The sequence below is a fragment of the Pan paniscus genome, chromosome 6 (genome assembly GCF_029289425.2).
Source record: "Pan paniscus chromosome 6, NHGRI_mPanPan1-v2.0_pri, whole genome shotgun sequence".
Taxonomy (NCBI): domain Eukaryota; kingdom Metazoa; phylum Chordata; class Mammalia; order Primates; family Hominidae; genus Pan; species Pan paniscus.
In genome coordinates, this window is record NC_073255.2 from 105617648 (window position 1) to 105633123 (window position 15476).

General features: G+C 39.5%; 1 protein-coding gene across 13 annotated transcripts in view; it reads left to right on the plus strand.

Annotated features, from left to right (window-relative positions):
- Positions 1-15476, plus strand: part of RUNDC3B (RUN domain containing 3B) — a 207997-nt gene that overhangs the window by 111683 nt on the left and 80838 nt on the right. For 12 of the 13 annotated variants that reach the window (XM_008976308.4, XM_034964374.3, XM_034964373.3 and 9 more), the window contains one exon: positions 969-1049. The exons of the other annotated variant lie outside the window; for it this stretch is intronic. In XM_008976308.4, the coding sequence (XP_008974556.1) occupies positions 969-1049 (81 nt within the window). The remainder of the gene's footprint in view (positions 1-968; positions 1050-15476) is intronic. 13 annotated transcript variants of the gene reach the window in all.

Genomic DNA, 15476 nt, shown 5'->3' on the forward strand with positions numbered 1-15476 from the left:
AAACACAAGGAATGAAGGAAATATTATATTTTTATTGAAATATAACATTTGAAACTTCAGGAATATTAACAAAATAAGTATAAGACAAATGAAATTCTACTTTTGAGTCTTGATAAAAATAATGCTGTTCGTTTTCACTGAAGTTATCTTTTATAGTAAAGCACTTCCTTTTCTAAATATTTGTCACTTGACAAGTCTAACTTTATTAAAATTTAATAAGCTAGTATTAGGTTAATTAGCTTAATTGTGGAGGATGAACATGATAGATGGAATGTGAAGGTTGTCTTTTTGATCCCTCTATGGATGTTAACTTTTTATATCATGTCACTAGCTCTGTCTAAATTTGTTACAGTCTTGTTTTGTTTGTTTGTTGTTTTATTGTTTTAAAAAAAACAAGGCCAGGCGCGGTGGCTTTCACCTGTAATCCCAACACTTTAGGAGGCTGAGGCGGGCAGATCATCTGAGGTCAGGAGTTCAAGACCAGCCTGGCCAACGTGGCGAAACCCTGTCTCTACTAAAAATACAAAAATTACCCAGGCATGGTAGTGGGTGCCTGTAATCCCAGCTACCCAGGAGGCTGAGGCAGGAGAATCGCTGGAACCCGGGAGGCAGAGGCTGCAGTGAGCCAAGATCATGCCACAGCACTCCAGCCTGGGTGACAGAGCAAGACTCCCTCTCAAAAAAAAAGAAAAAAACAAACAAAAAAACTGGGATTAAGAATGTTAACTGTTGGTTTAATGTAACCCATTGACAGTGTATTAATTTGTACAATGCCTTGTCATTGGTATTGAAGGTAGAATATTTTATTCAGGCGTTTATTTCTGACAAGTAACAATTAAATTGCAAACAAAAAAATTCACTTGCCATTTGATGAGAGAAACGTCTCTGGCAAGAGATTTTTCATGAAACTTAACTTTGATTTAAAATTTTATATATTAATAGGAAATATTTATTTTCTATTGTCTTAGTTTCTGCCTAAAGGGAGAGGGGCTGGATGGCAGTTTTCCTGCTGTAATAGACTATACACCATATTTGAAGTATATCCAAAGGTATGTGACATTTTGAGATATGGTTTTTAAAATCTTATTTAAAATTGAATGTCTTGTGCAATGTTTGTCTGATCAAAACTACTTTGTACTAAATATTCGTTCCAATATCAGAAATCATTAAAGGGTACAAGCTTCAGTTGCATTTTTAGTATTTATTATTTAAAAAGCACACACCTTTTATGTAAATATACACTTTTTAACATAATTGTAATCCTAGCATCTAGTTTTTTAAAATAACAAAAACATTTATTCATATTGCTGTAGTCATTATAATAACTTTAATAGATCTGAAATAGTCTACTGAGATTTCGAAACTATAATTCAGTATTTAGATTGTTTTCCATTTTTTCTCATAAAAAAGGATAAATAACATTTTATGCATATCAATTTTCCATTTGTTTTCATTGTAAATTGTCGGAGATATCCAGATAAATTATCTGAAAAATCTGATGACTCTTAAAATATGTCTTTTAAAGAGTTGTAGCAATTTATTCTGTTACCAATACTGTGTGAGAATTCTGGATTTCCCACAATCTCATCAGCATTAAATAATAATTAATGACATCTATGTATGTTTCTAAGGTCTGCTTGAAAGATTATTTCCTGACTAGAATGATGATCTTTATATACTTCTTTATTTTTCCATAAATTATTGGGGTACAGGTGGTATTTGATTACATGAGTAAGTTCTTCAGTGGTGATTTGTGAGATTTTGGAACACCCATCACCTGAGCAGTGTACACTGCACCATATTGTTGTCTGTTATCCCTCACCCCCTCCCACTCTTCCCCACAAGTCCCCAAAGTCCACAGTATCATTCTTATGCCTTTGCGTCCTCATGGCTTAGCTCCCACGTATAAGTGAGAATATACGATGTTTGGTTTTCCATTCCTGAGTTACTTCACTTAGAATAATAGTCTCCAATCTCATCCAGGTCATCACAAATGCTGTTAATGCATTCCTTTTTATGGCTGCGTAGTATTCCATCATAGATAAATAGATAGATAGATAGATAGATAGATAGATAGATATCATGGTTTTTTTAATTGAGAAAATGAGCTTTTATTTGTCTATAATTTATCATGCATTCTTGGAAAATATAAGCAAGAGATTAGCTGAAAGTAAAAAATCTGGGATGATTATTAAATCTAAAAACTACAGATAGTGTTAAGAATTCAAATTTTTCACCTTTCCCTCTCATCCCCAGGGTGGAATATAAGACGAAAATTTAGCGAACTAAGGCCGGGCACAGTGGCTCACACCTGTAATCCTAGCACTTTGGGAGGCCGAGGTGGGCGGATCACGAGGTCAGGAGATAGAGACCATCCTGGCTAACACGGTGAAACCCCGTCTCTACTAAAAATACAAAAAAATTAGCCAGGCGTGGTGGCACGCACCTGTAGTCCCCACTTCTCAGGAGGCTGAGGCAGGAGAATGGTGTGAACCTGGGAGGCGGAGGTTGCAGTGAGCTGAGATCATGCCACTGCACCCCTACCTGGGTGACAGAGCGAGATTCCATCTCAAAAAAAAAAAAGGGAACTAAGGTAGTTACATACTGACAGTTCTCAAGGTGTCTTCAAAACAAATCTTCCTTGTATAACACAGTTTCTTTATCCACTTGATTGATGAGCATTTGGGTTGGTTCCACGATTTTGCAGTTGCGAATTGTGCTGCTATAAACATGCGTGTGCACGTATCTTTTTCAAATAATAACTTATTTTCCTCTGGGCAGATACCCAGTGGTGGGATTGATGGATCAAATGGTAGTTCTACTTTTAGTTCCTTAAGGAATCTCCATGCTGTTTTCCATAGTGGCTGTACTAGTTTATATTACCACCAGCAGTGTAGAAGTGTTCCCTGTTTGCTGCATCCACACCAACATCTACTGTTTTTTGATTTTTTTATTATGGCCATTCTCGCAGGAGTAAGGTGGTATCACATTGTTATTTGATTTGCATTTTGCTGATCATTAGTGATGTTGCGCATTTTCATATGTTTGTTGCCATTTGTATATCTTCTTTTGAGAATGGTCTATTCATGTCTGTAGCCCACTTTTTGATGGGATTGTTTGGTTTTTTTCATACTGATTTGTTTGAGTTGTTTGTAGATTCTGGATATTAGTCCTTTGTCAGATATATAGGTTGTGAAGATTTTCTCCTCCTCTGTGGGTTGTCTTACTCTGCTGACTGTTCCTTCTGCCGTGCAAAAGCTCTTTAGTTTAATTAGGTCCCAGCTATTTATCTTTGTTTTTGTTGCATTTGCTTTTGAGTTCATGGTCATGAAATCCTTGCCTAAGCCAATATCTAGAAGGGTTTTTCCAAAGTTATCTTGCAGAGTTTTTATAGTTTCAGGTCTTAGGTTTTAGTCCTTAATCCATCTTGAGTGATTTTTGTATAAGGTGAGAGATGAGGATCCAATTTCATTCTCCTTCATGTGGCTAGCCAGTTATCCCAGCATCATTTGTTGAAAAGGGTGTCCTTTCTCCACTTTATATTTTTGTTTGCTTTGTCGTAGATCAGTTGGCTGTAAGTATTTGGGTTTATTTCTGGGTTCTCTATTCTGTTCCACTGGTCTATGTGCCTATTTTAATACCAGTACCACACTGTTTTGGTGACTGGGGCCATATAGTATAGTTTGAAATCAGATAGGGTGATGTCTCCAAATTTGTTCTTTTTGCTTAGTCTTACTTTGGCTATGCGGGTTCTTTTTTGGTTCCATATGAATTTTAGAATTTTTTTTCTAATTCTGTGAAGAATGGTGGTGATATTTTGATGGGAATTGCATTGAGTTTGTAGATTGCTTTTGGTAGTATGGTCATTATTCACAATATTGATTCTACCCATCCATGAGCATGGGATGTGTTTCCATTTGTTCATGTAATCTGTGATTTCTTTCAGCAGTGTTTTGTAGTTTTCCTTGTAAAGGTCTTTCAACTCCTTGGTTGAGTATATTCCTAAGTACTTACTTTTATTTTGTTTTTCAGCTATTGTAAAAGGGATTGAGTTCTTGATTTGATTCTCCACTTGGTTGCTGTTGGTATATAGAAGAGTTACTGATTTGTGTACATTAATATTGTATCTAGAACCTTTGCTGAATTCTTTTATCAATCATAGGAACTTTCTGGAGGAGTCGTCAGGGTTTTCAAGGTAAACGATCATATCATCAGCAAACAGTGACAGTTTGACTTTCTCTTTACCGATGTGGATGCTCTTTATTTCTTTCTCCTGATTGCTCTAGCTAGGACTTCCAGTACTATGTTGAAGAGGAGTGGTGAGAGTGGACATCTTTGTCCTGTTCCAGTTCTCAGAGGGAATGCTTTTAAGTTTTTCTCATTCAGTACTATGTTGGCTGTGGGTTTGTCATAGATGGCTTTTATTACATCAAGGTAGGTCCTTTGTATGCCGATTTTGCTGACAGTTTTAATCATAAAGGGATGTGCTGGATTTTATCGAATGCTTTTTCTGCATCTATTGAGATGATCATGTGATTTGTGTTTTTAGTTCTGTTTATGTGGTGTATCACATTTATTGACTTGCATATGTTAAAGCATCCCTGCATCCCTGGTATGAAACCCACTTGATCATGATAGATTATCTTTTTGATATGTTGTTGGATTCAGTTAGCTAGTATTTTGTTAAGGATTTTAGCATCTATATTCATCAAGAATATAGGTCTGTAGTTTTCTTTTTTGATGATGTCCTTTCCTGGTTTTGGTATGAGGGTGATGCTGGCTTCATAGAATGTATTAGGGAAGGTTCCTTCTTTCTCTATCTTATGGAATAATGTCAAAAGGATTGGTACCAACTCTTTGAATGTCTGGTAAAATTCTGTGAATCCATCTGGTCCTCAGCTTCTTTTTTGTTGGTAATTTTTAAATTATCATTTCAATATTCCTGCTTGTTATTGGTCTGTTCAGCGTATCTAATTCTCCCTGATTTAAGCTAGGAGGGTTGTATTTTTCCATGAATTTATCCATCTCATCTAGGTTTTCTAGTTTATATGCATAAAGGTGTTCATAGTAGCCTTGAACGATCTTTTGTTTTCGGTGGTGTCAGTTGTAATATCTCGTTTCATTTCTTAGTGAGGTTATTTTCTATCTTCTTTTCTTGGTTAATCTTGCTGATGGTCTATCAATTTTATTTATCTTTTCAAAGAACCAGCTTTTTGTTTCATTTATCTTTTGTATTTTTTTGTTTCAATTTCATTTAATTCTGCTCTGATCTTGGTGATTTTCTTTCTTCTGCTAGGTCTGGGTTTGATTTGTTCTTGTTTCTCTAGTGCCTTGAGGCATGACCTTAGAACATCAGTTTGTACTCTTTCAGTCTTTTTGATATAGGTATTTAGGGCTATGAACTTTCCTTTTAGCACCGCCTTTGCTGTATCTGAGAGGTTTTGATAGGTTGTGTCATTATTGTTGTTCAGTTTGAAAAATTTTTTATTTCCATCATTATTTTGTTTTTGACTCAATGCTCATTAAGGAGCAGGTTATTTAATTTCCATGTACTTGCATGGTTTTGAAGGTTCCTTTTGCAATTGACTTCCAGTTTTATTCCAATGTAGTCTGAGAGAGTGCTTGATATAATTTCAATTTTCTTAAATTTATTGAGGTTCATTTTATGGCCTATCATATGGTCTATCTTGGAGAAAGTTCCATGTGCTGTGGGATAGAATGTATATCCTGCAGATGTTGAATGAAATGTTCTGTATATATTTGTTAAGCCCATTTGCTCCAAGGTATAGTTTAAATCCATTGTTTCTTTGTTGACTTTCTGTCTTGATGACCTCTCTAGTGCTGTCAGTGGAGTAGTGAAGCCCCCCCCCGCCGCCACCGCAACTATTATTGTGTTGCTGTCTATCTCGTTTCTTATGTCTATTAGTAATTGTTTTATACATTTGGGAGCTCCAGTGTTTGGTGCTTATACGTTTAGGATTGTGATATTTTCCTGTTGGACAAGGCCTTTTACTATTGTATAATGTACTTCTTTGTCTCTTTTACCTGCTGTTGCTTTAAAGCTTGTTTTGTCTGATATAAGAATAGCTACTCCTGCTCACTTTTGGTGTCCATTTGCATGAAATGCCTTTTTCCACCCCTTTACTTTAAGTTTATGTGAGTCCTTATGTGTTAGGTGAGTCTCCTGAAGGCAGAAGATGGTTGGTGAGTTCTTATCCATTGTGCAGTTCTGTATCATTTAAGTGGAGCTTTTAGGCCATTTACATTCAATGTCAGTATTGAAATGTGAGGTACCCTTGCATTCATTGTGCTCTTTGTTGCCTGTGTACTTTGGTTATTTGTTTGTTTTTTATTTTTGCTTTTTAACTTGTAATTTTCTCTGGTCCCTCCATGATTAGCATAATGACTAACCTCCTGAATTCTTTTTCAGGTAAATCAGGGATTTCTTCTTGGTTTGGATCCATTGCTCATGAGCTAGTATGATTTTTTGGGTGTGTTGAAGAGGCTTGCTTTGTTATATTACCAGGGTTGGTTTTCTGGTTCCTTCTCATTTGGGTAGCCTCTGTCAGAGGGAAGGTCTAGGGCTGATGGCTGTTGTTCAGATTCTTTTGTCCCACGGGGTGTTCCCTTGATGTAGTACTCTCCCCCTTTTCCTATGGGTGTGTCTTCCTGTGAGCCTAGCTGTAGTGATTGTTGTCTCTCTTCTGGGTCTAGCCACTCAGTGAGTCTACTTGGCTCTTGGCTTCTACTGGGGGGGGGGGGTGTGCACAGAGTCCTGTGATGTGAGCCATCTATGGGTCTCTCAGCCGTGGATACCAGCGCCTGTTCTGGCGGAGGTAGCAGGGGGGTGAGGGGTTGCAATGGACTCTGTGAGGGTCGTTAGCTTTGGTGGTTTAATGCTCTATTTTTGTGCTGATTGGCCTCTTGCCAGGAGGTGGCGCATTCCAGAGAGCATCAGCTGTGGTAGTATGGGGAGGAACCAGTGGTGGGCGGGACCCTAGAACTCCCAAGATTATATGCCCTTTGTCTTCCGCTGCCAGGGTGGGTAGGGAAGGACTATCAGGTGGGGGCAGGGCTAGGCGTGTCTGAGCTCAGACTCTCCTTGGGCGGGTCTTGCTGTGGCTGCTGTTGGGGACAGGAGTGAGATTCCCAGGTCACTGGAGTTGCGTACCTAGGAGGATTATGGCTGCCTCTGCTGAGACCTGCGGATTGTCAGGGAAGTGGGGGAAAGCAGGCAGTCACAGGCTTCACCCAGCTCCCATGCAAACCAAAAGGCCAGTCTCACTCCCACCATGCCCCTGCCAACAGCCCGAGTCTGTTTCCAGGCAGAGGGTGAGACAGACTTGAAAACCTGCCACAGGCTACCCGCCTCCCAGGTGCAAAAGAAAAGAGCTTGGTTCTCCCCTGCCTGTGGAGTCTGCACACTGGATTTGCGCTCTTCCCCGAGTTCTGGCCAGGAGGCTTCTCACCTCGTTCAAATTTTTGCAGAGTTCAGCTAGAGATTTCCTTTTCCCTGTGGAGTTTTAGCCCCTGCTCCTCTGGCTGCCCTCCCTTTGGATCCCTGTGGTACAGGCAGGAATGGCCTGCTTGGGTACCCAGCGAGCTCCCAGGGCCTTTCTGCTGCTTCCCCTACCCCCGTATTTTGCTCGGCTCTCCAGATTGACTCAGCTCCTGGTAGAGTCAGAAACTTCTCCCACAAACAGACCTTCAGCTTCTCCAGTGGGGGTGTGTGTTTGGGAGAGGCGGGGTTCTCCCTTTCCCACTTCTGCAGTTGGGGCACCCACGGTATTTGGCAGGGGGTCTTCCAGGTCCTGCAGGAGCAGTCCACTCCTTCAGAGGGTCTGTGGGTCCTCTCGGGATTGGTAGGCTTTTTCTTACAGTCGATCTGGAGCTAAAATTCACAATGCAAGCCTCCGCAGGCTGCTCTGTCTAGAGCTGCCATCTAGTCCTGCTTTCTGTCCTCCATGATGATCTACAATCTTTATATACTTCTAAAATTTTATAATCATGGCAAAGCTATAAGCTATTCTGTATGTGTATAAAATATGTATATATGTCACACATACACACACACACATTCAAAATGCATTTATTGAGTGCCTAACCATAGGACAAAAATTTTCCTAGATGCCAGGGATACTTAGATGTCAAGAGTATAGGAACTTTATGAATTTATAAAAAAGAACACAGTCCCCATTCTCAAGATAATTACCATCTAGTAAGAGAAGTCACTAATATTTCAAAGCTGAGGGGGGAAGGTATTTTGGATGGTCAGGGAAAAAGAAGAATAGAGTGTAATGACACCGTGATTTCTAATTTGGGTAAGTGGATTCCTTGGGAAAAGGGATAATTGTAGTACAATGTCTAGAAAAGAAATGCAGCAGGATGATGTTTTGAGCAGGCATAAAATTATACTGTTTTGGGATGTGTTGGATTAATAGGCACCGCTGTCTGTATTTTACAAGTGAGAAAACTGAAATGCGGAGAGGTTAAATAACTTGTCCTTAGTCACACAACTAGTTTAAGGCAGAGTGGGTAAAATACAAATCTGGAATTAAAGAGCAAGATGTCATCTGGAGATAGAGTTTAGTAATCAATATGTAGGTAGAAAGGCTGTATTCAGTGATTTAGGAAATGACTTAAAATACAAAGAGATATGTATACACACACACTAATTTTCCTCTCCTACTTACATGTAAGATACTGAAGTAATTATTACAGTGTTTTTGAAAGGTATAATAATGGAACTTTCTCATGATGTACCATCATAATTAAATTAGTAATATAGATCCTGCATAGCCACTTTTTGTCTGAATTTTTTAATACAACTTTGTGATGCACTAATCCAAACATGTATATATACCTTCTTTATAAAATGAAGAATTTCTAACATCTTGTACAAAGGATGCTAAAATGAGAATAGAAATACCAATTCAACCTAGTCATAAGCCAGTTAGCATTACTAGTCATGGAGTTTTTATTTTTAGAAAAATTTAAACTATCTTAATTGTCATAAAGAACCAATACTTTACAAATCAAATCGCATCCACAGAAATATACCTGTATTAGACACATTTTTAAAAAATCTACTAGATTTCTAATTTTAAGAAAACATCAGTCCCTCCCCCCACATTGCTGCTTTTAATTTATTTAGGAAGTAATACATATTCATGGTAGAAAAATTATAAAATAAATAAAGATAGCGGAAAGTTTAAGTCACTCCTTATCTTACCTTCAAGAAAAGCTGCTAGAAACATTCTTAACATTTTGATGGATGGCTTTCCAGCTTTTTCTATGCATAGATACAGTATTTTCTTTCTTTTTTTTTAAATTTATTTTTATTTTTTTATTATTATACTTTAAGTTTTAGGGTACATGTGCACAATGTGCAGGTTACTTACATATGTATACATGTGCCATGCTGGTGTGCTGCACCCACTAACTCGTCATCTAGCATTAGGTATATCTCCCAATGCTATCCCTCCCCTCTCCCCCCACCCCACAACAGGCCCCAGAGTGTGATGTTCCCCTTCCTGTGTCCATGTGTTCTCATTGTTCAATTCCCACCTATGAGTGAGAATATGCGGTGTTTGGTTTTTTGTTCTTGCGATAGTTTACTGAGAATGATGATTTCCAATTTCATCCATGTCCCTACAAAGGACATGAACTTATCATTTTTTATGGCTTCATAGTATTCCATGGTGTATATGTGCCACATTTTCTTAATCCAGTCGATCATTGTTGGACGTTTGGGTTGGTTCCAAGTCTTTGCTATTGTGAATAATGCCGGAATAAACATACGTGTGCATGTGTCTTTATAGCAGCATGATTTATAGTCCTTTGGGTATATACCCAGTAATGGGATGGCTGGGTCAAATGGTGTTTCTAGTTCTAGATCCCTGAGGAATCACCACACTGACTTCCACAATGGTTGAACTAGTTTACAGTCCCACCAACAGTGTAAAAGTGTTCCTATTTCTCCACATCCTCTCCAGCACCTGTTGTTTCCTGACTTTTTAATGATTGCCATTCTAACTGGTGTGAGATGGTATCTCATTGTGGTTTTGATTTGCATTTCTCTGATGGCCAGTGATGGTGAGCATTTTTTCATGTGTTTTTTCGCTGCATAAATGTCTTCTTTTGAGAAGTGTCTGTTCATGTCCTTCGCCCACTTTTTGATGGGGTTGTTTGTTTTTTTCTTGTAAATTTGTTTGAGTTCATTGTAGATTCTGGATATTAGCCCTTTGTCAGATGAGTAGGTTGTGAAAATTTTCTCCCATTTTGTAGGTTGCCTGTTCACTCTGATGGTAGTTTCTTTTGCTGTGCAGAAGCTCTTTAGTTTAATTAGATCCCATTTGTCAATTTTGGCTTTTGTTGCCGTTGCTTTTGGTATTTTAGACATCAAGTCCTTGCCCATGCCTATATCCTGCATGGTAAAGCCTAGGTTTTCTTCTAGGGTTTTTATAGTTTTAAGTCTAACGTTTAAGTCTTTAATCCATCTTGAATTGATTTTTGTATAAGGTATAAGGAAGGCATCCAGTTTCAGCTTTCTACATATGGCTAGCCAGTTTTCCCAGCACCATTTATTAAATAGGGAATCCTTTCCCCATTGCTTGTTTTTCTCAGGTTTGTTAAAGATCCGATGGTTGTAGATATGTGGCATTATTTCTGAGGGCTCTGTTCTGTTCCATTGGTCTATATGTCTGTTTTGGTACCAGTACCATGCTGTTTTGGTTACTGTAGCCTTGTAGTATAGTTTGAAGTCAGGTAGTGTGATGCCTCCAGCTTTGTTCTTTTGGCTTAGGATTGACTTGGTGATGTGGGCTCTTTTTTTATTCCACATGAACTTTAGTTTTTTCCTATTCTGTGAAGAAAGTCATTGGTAGCTTGATGGGGATGGCATTGAATCTGTAAATTACCTTGGGCTGTATGGCCATTTTCACGATGTTGATTCTTCCTATCCATGAGCATGGAATGTTCTTCCGTTTGCTTGTATCCTCTTTTATTTCACTGAGCAGTGGTTTGTAGTTCTCCTTGAAGAGGTCTTTCACATCCCTTGTAAGTTGGATTCCTAGGTATTTTATTCTCTTTGAAGCAATTGTGAATGGGAGTTCACTCATGATTTGGCTCTCTGTTTGTCTGTTGGAGTATAAGAATGCTTGTGATTTTTGTACATTGATTTTGTATCCTGAGACTTTGCTGAAGTTGCTTATCAGCTTAAGGAGATTTTGGGCTGAGACAATGGGGTTTTCTAGATATACAATCATGTCATCTGCAAACAGGGACAATTTGACTTCCTCTTTTCCTAATTGAATACCCTTTATTTCCTTCTCTTGCCTAATTGCCCTGGCCAGAACTTCCAACACTATGTTGAATAGGAGTGGTGAGAGAGGGCATCCCTGTCTTGTGCCAGTTTTCAAAGGGAATGCTTCCAGTTTTTGCCCATTCAGTATGATATTGGCTGTGGGTTTGTCATAGATAGCTGTTATCATTTTGAAATATGTCCCATCAATACCTAATTTATTGAGAGTTTTTAGCATGAAGGTTGTTGAATTTTGTCAAAGGCCTTTTCTGCATCTATTGAGAAAATCATATGGTTTTTGTCTTTGTTTCTGTTTATATGCTGGATTACATTTATTGATTTGTGTATATTGAACCAGCCTTGCATCCCAGGGATGAAGCCCACTTGATCATGGTGGATAAGCTTTTTGATGTGCTGCTGGATTCAGTTTGCCAGTGTTTTATTGAGGATTTTTGCATCAATGTTCATCAAGGATATTGGTCTAGAATTCTCTTTTTTGGTTGTGTCTCTGCCCGGCTTTGGTATCAGGATGATGCTGGCCTCATAAAATGAGTTAGGGAGGATTCCCTCTTTTTCTGTTGATTGGAATAGTTTCAGAAGGAATGGTACCAGTTCCTCCTTGTACCTCAGGTAGAATTCAGCTGTGAATCCATCTGGTCCTGGACTCTTTTTGGTTGGTAAGCTATTGATTATTGCCACAATTTCAGATCCTGTTATTGGTCTATTCAGAGATTCAACTTCTTCCTGGTTTAGTCTTGGGAGAGTGTATGTGTCGAGGAATTTATCCATTTCTTCTAGATTTTCTAGTTTATTTGCATAGAGGTGTTTGTAGTATTCTCTGATGGTAGTTTGTATTTCTGTGGGATTGGTAGTGATATCCCCTTTATCATTTTTTAATGTGTCTATTTGATTCTTCTCTCTTTTTTTCTTTATTAGTCTTGCTAGTGGTTTATCAATTTTGTTGATCCTTTCAAAAAACCAGCTCCTGGATTCATTAATTTTTTGAAGGGTTTTTTGTGTCTCTATTTCCTTCAGTTCTGCTCTGATTTTAGTTATTTCTTGCCTTCTGCTAGCTTTTGAATGTGTTTGCTCTTGCTTTTCTAGTTCTTTTAATTGTATGTTAGGGTGTCAATTTTGGATCTTTCCTGCTTTCTCTTGTGGGCATTTAGTGCTATAAATTTCCCTCTACACACTGCTTTGAATGTGTCCCAGAGATTCTGGTATGTTGTGTCTTTGTTCTCGTTGGTTTCAAAGAACATCTTTATTTCTGCCTTCATTTCGTTATGTACCCAGTAGTCATTCAGGAGCAGGTTGTTCAGTTTCCATGTAGTTGAGCAGTTTTGAGTGAGATTCTTAATCCTGAGTTCTAGTTTGATTGCACTGTGGTCTGAGAGAGAGTTTGTTATAATTTCTGTTCTTTTACATTTGCTGAGGAGAGCTTTACTTCCAAGTATGTGGTCAATTTTGGAATAGGTGTGGTATGGTGCTGAAAAAAATGTATATTCTGTTGATTTGGGGTGGAGAGTTCTGTAGATGTCTATTAGGTCCGCTTGGTGCAGAGCTGAGTTCAATTCCTGGGTATCCTTGTTGACTTTCTGTCTCATTGATCTGTCTAATGTTGACAGTGGGGTGTTAAAATCTCCCATTATTAATGTGTGGGAGTCTAAGTCTCTTTGTAGGTCACTCAGGACTTGCTTTCTGAATCTGGGTGCTCCTGTATTGGGTGCATATATATTTAGGATAGTTAGCTCTTCTTGTTGAATTGATCCCTTTACCATTATGTAATGGCCTTCTTTGTCTCTTTTGATCTTGGTTGGTTTAAAGTCTGTTTTATCAGAGACTAGGATTGCAACTCCTGCCTTTTTTTATTTTCCATTTGCTTGGTAGATCTTCCTCCATCCTTTTATTTTGAGCCTATGTGTGTCTCTGCACGTGAGATGGGTTTCCTGAATACAGCACACTGATGGGTCTTGACTCTTTATCCAATTTGCCAGTCTGTGTCTTTTAATTGGAGCATTTAGTCCATTTACATTTAAATTTAATATTGTTATGTGTGAATTTGATCCTGTCATTATGATGTTAGCTGGTTATTTTGCTCGTTAGTTGATGCAGTTTCTTCCTAGTCTTGATGGTCTTTACATTTTGGCATGATTTTGCAGTGGCTAGTACCGGTTGTTCCTTTCCATGTTTAGCGCTTCCTTCAGGAGCTCTTTTAGTGCAGGCCTGGTGGTGACAAAATCGGTCAGCATTTGCTTGTCTGTAAAGTATTTTATTTCTCCTTCACTTATGAAGCTTAGTTTGGCTGGATATGAAATTCTGGGCTGAAAATTCTTTTCTTTAAGAATGTTGAATATTGGCCCCCACTCTCTTCTGGCTTGTAGAGTTTCTGCTGAGAGATCAGCTGTTAATCTGATGGGCTTCCCTTTGAGGGTAACCCGACCTTTCTCTCTGGCTGCCCTTAACATTTTTTCCTTCATTTCAACTTTGGTGAATCTGACAATTATGTGTCTTGGAGTTGCTGTTCTCGTGGAGTATCTTTGTGGCATTCTCTGTATTTCCTGAATCTGAATGTTGGCCTGCCTTGCTAGATTAGGGAAGTTCTCCTGGATAATATCCTGCAGAGTGTTTTCCAACTTGGTTCCATTCTCCCCATCACTTTCAGGTATCCCAGTCAGATGTAGATTTGGTCTTTTCACATAGTCCCATATTTCTTGGAGGCTTTGCTCGTTTCTTTTTATTCTTTTTTCTCTAAACTTCCCTTCTCGCTTCATTTCATTCATTTCATCTTCCATCGCTGATACCCTTTCTTCCAGTTGATCACATCGGCTCCTGAGGCTTCTGCATTCTTCACGTAGTTCTCGAGCCTTGGTTTTCAGCTCCATCAGCTCCTTTAAGCACTTCTCTGTATTGGTTATTCTAGTTATACATTCTTCTAAATTTTTTTCAAAGTTTTCAACTTCTTTGCCTTTGGTTTGAATGTCCTCCCATAGCTCAGAGTAATTTGATCGTCTGAAGCCTTCTTCTCTCAGCTCGTCAAAGTCATTCTCCGTCCAGCTTTGTTCCATTGCTGATGAGGAGCTGCGTTCCTTTGGAGGAGGAGAGGCGCTCTGCTTTTTAGAGTTTCCAGTTTTTCTGCTCTGTTTTTTCCCCATCTTTGTGGTTTTATCTACTTTTGGTCTTTGATAATGGTGATGTACAGATGGGTTTTTGGTGTGGATGTCCTTTCTGTTTGTTAGTTTTCCTTCTAACAGACAGGACCCTCAGCTGCAGGTCTGTTGGAGTACCCGGCCGTGTGAGGTGTCAGTCTGCCCCTGCTGGGGGGTGCCTCCCAGTTAGGCTGCTCGGGGGTCAGGGGTCAGGGACCCACTTGAGGAGACAGTCTGTCCGTTCTCAGATCTCCAGCTGCATGCTGGGAGAACCACTGCTCTCTTCAAAGCTGTCAGACAGGGACATTTAAGTCTGCAGAGGTTACTGCTGTCTTTTTGTCTGTGCCCTGCCCCCAGAGGTGGAGCCTACAGAGGCAGGCAGGCCTCCTTGAGCTGTGGTGGGCTCCACCCAGTTCGAGCTTCCCGGCTGCTTTGTTTACCTAAGCAAGCCTGGGCAATGGCGGGCGCCCCTCCCCCAGCCTCGCTGCCGCTTTGCTGTTTGATCTCAGACTGCCGTGCTAGCAATCAGTGAGACTCCGTGGGCGTAGGACCCTCCTGTCCATGTGGAGGATATAATCTCCTGGTGCGCCATTTTTTAAGCCCGTCGGAAAAGCTCAGTATTCGGGTGGGAGTGACCCGATTTTCCAGGTGCCGTCTGTCACCCCTTTCTTTGACTAGGAAAGGGAACTCCCTGACCCCTTGCATTTCCCAAGTGAGGCAATGCCTTGTACTGCTTCGGCTCGCGTATGGTGCGCGCACCCACTGACCTGCACCCACTGTCTGGCACTCCCTAGTGAGATGAATCCAGTACCTCAGATGGAAATGCAGAAATCACCCGTCTTCTGCATCGCTCACGCTGGGAGCTGTAGACCAGAGCTGTTCCTATTCGGCCATCTTGGCTCCTCCCCCACATTATTTTCTTTAATGAGAATGGAATCATAATGTACATGTAGCTGTTTATTTCCCTTACTACTATATAAAGTCCCTTTTACATGTCATTAACAATGTTTCTACAGTATCATGTCCTA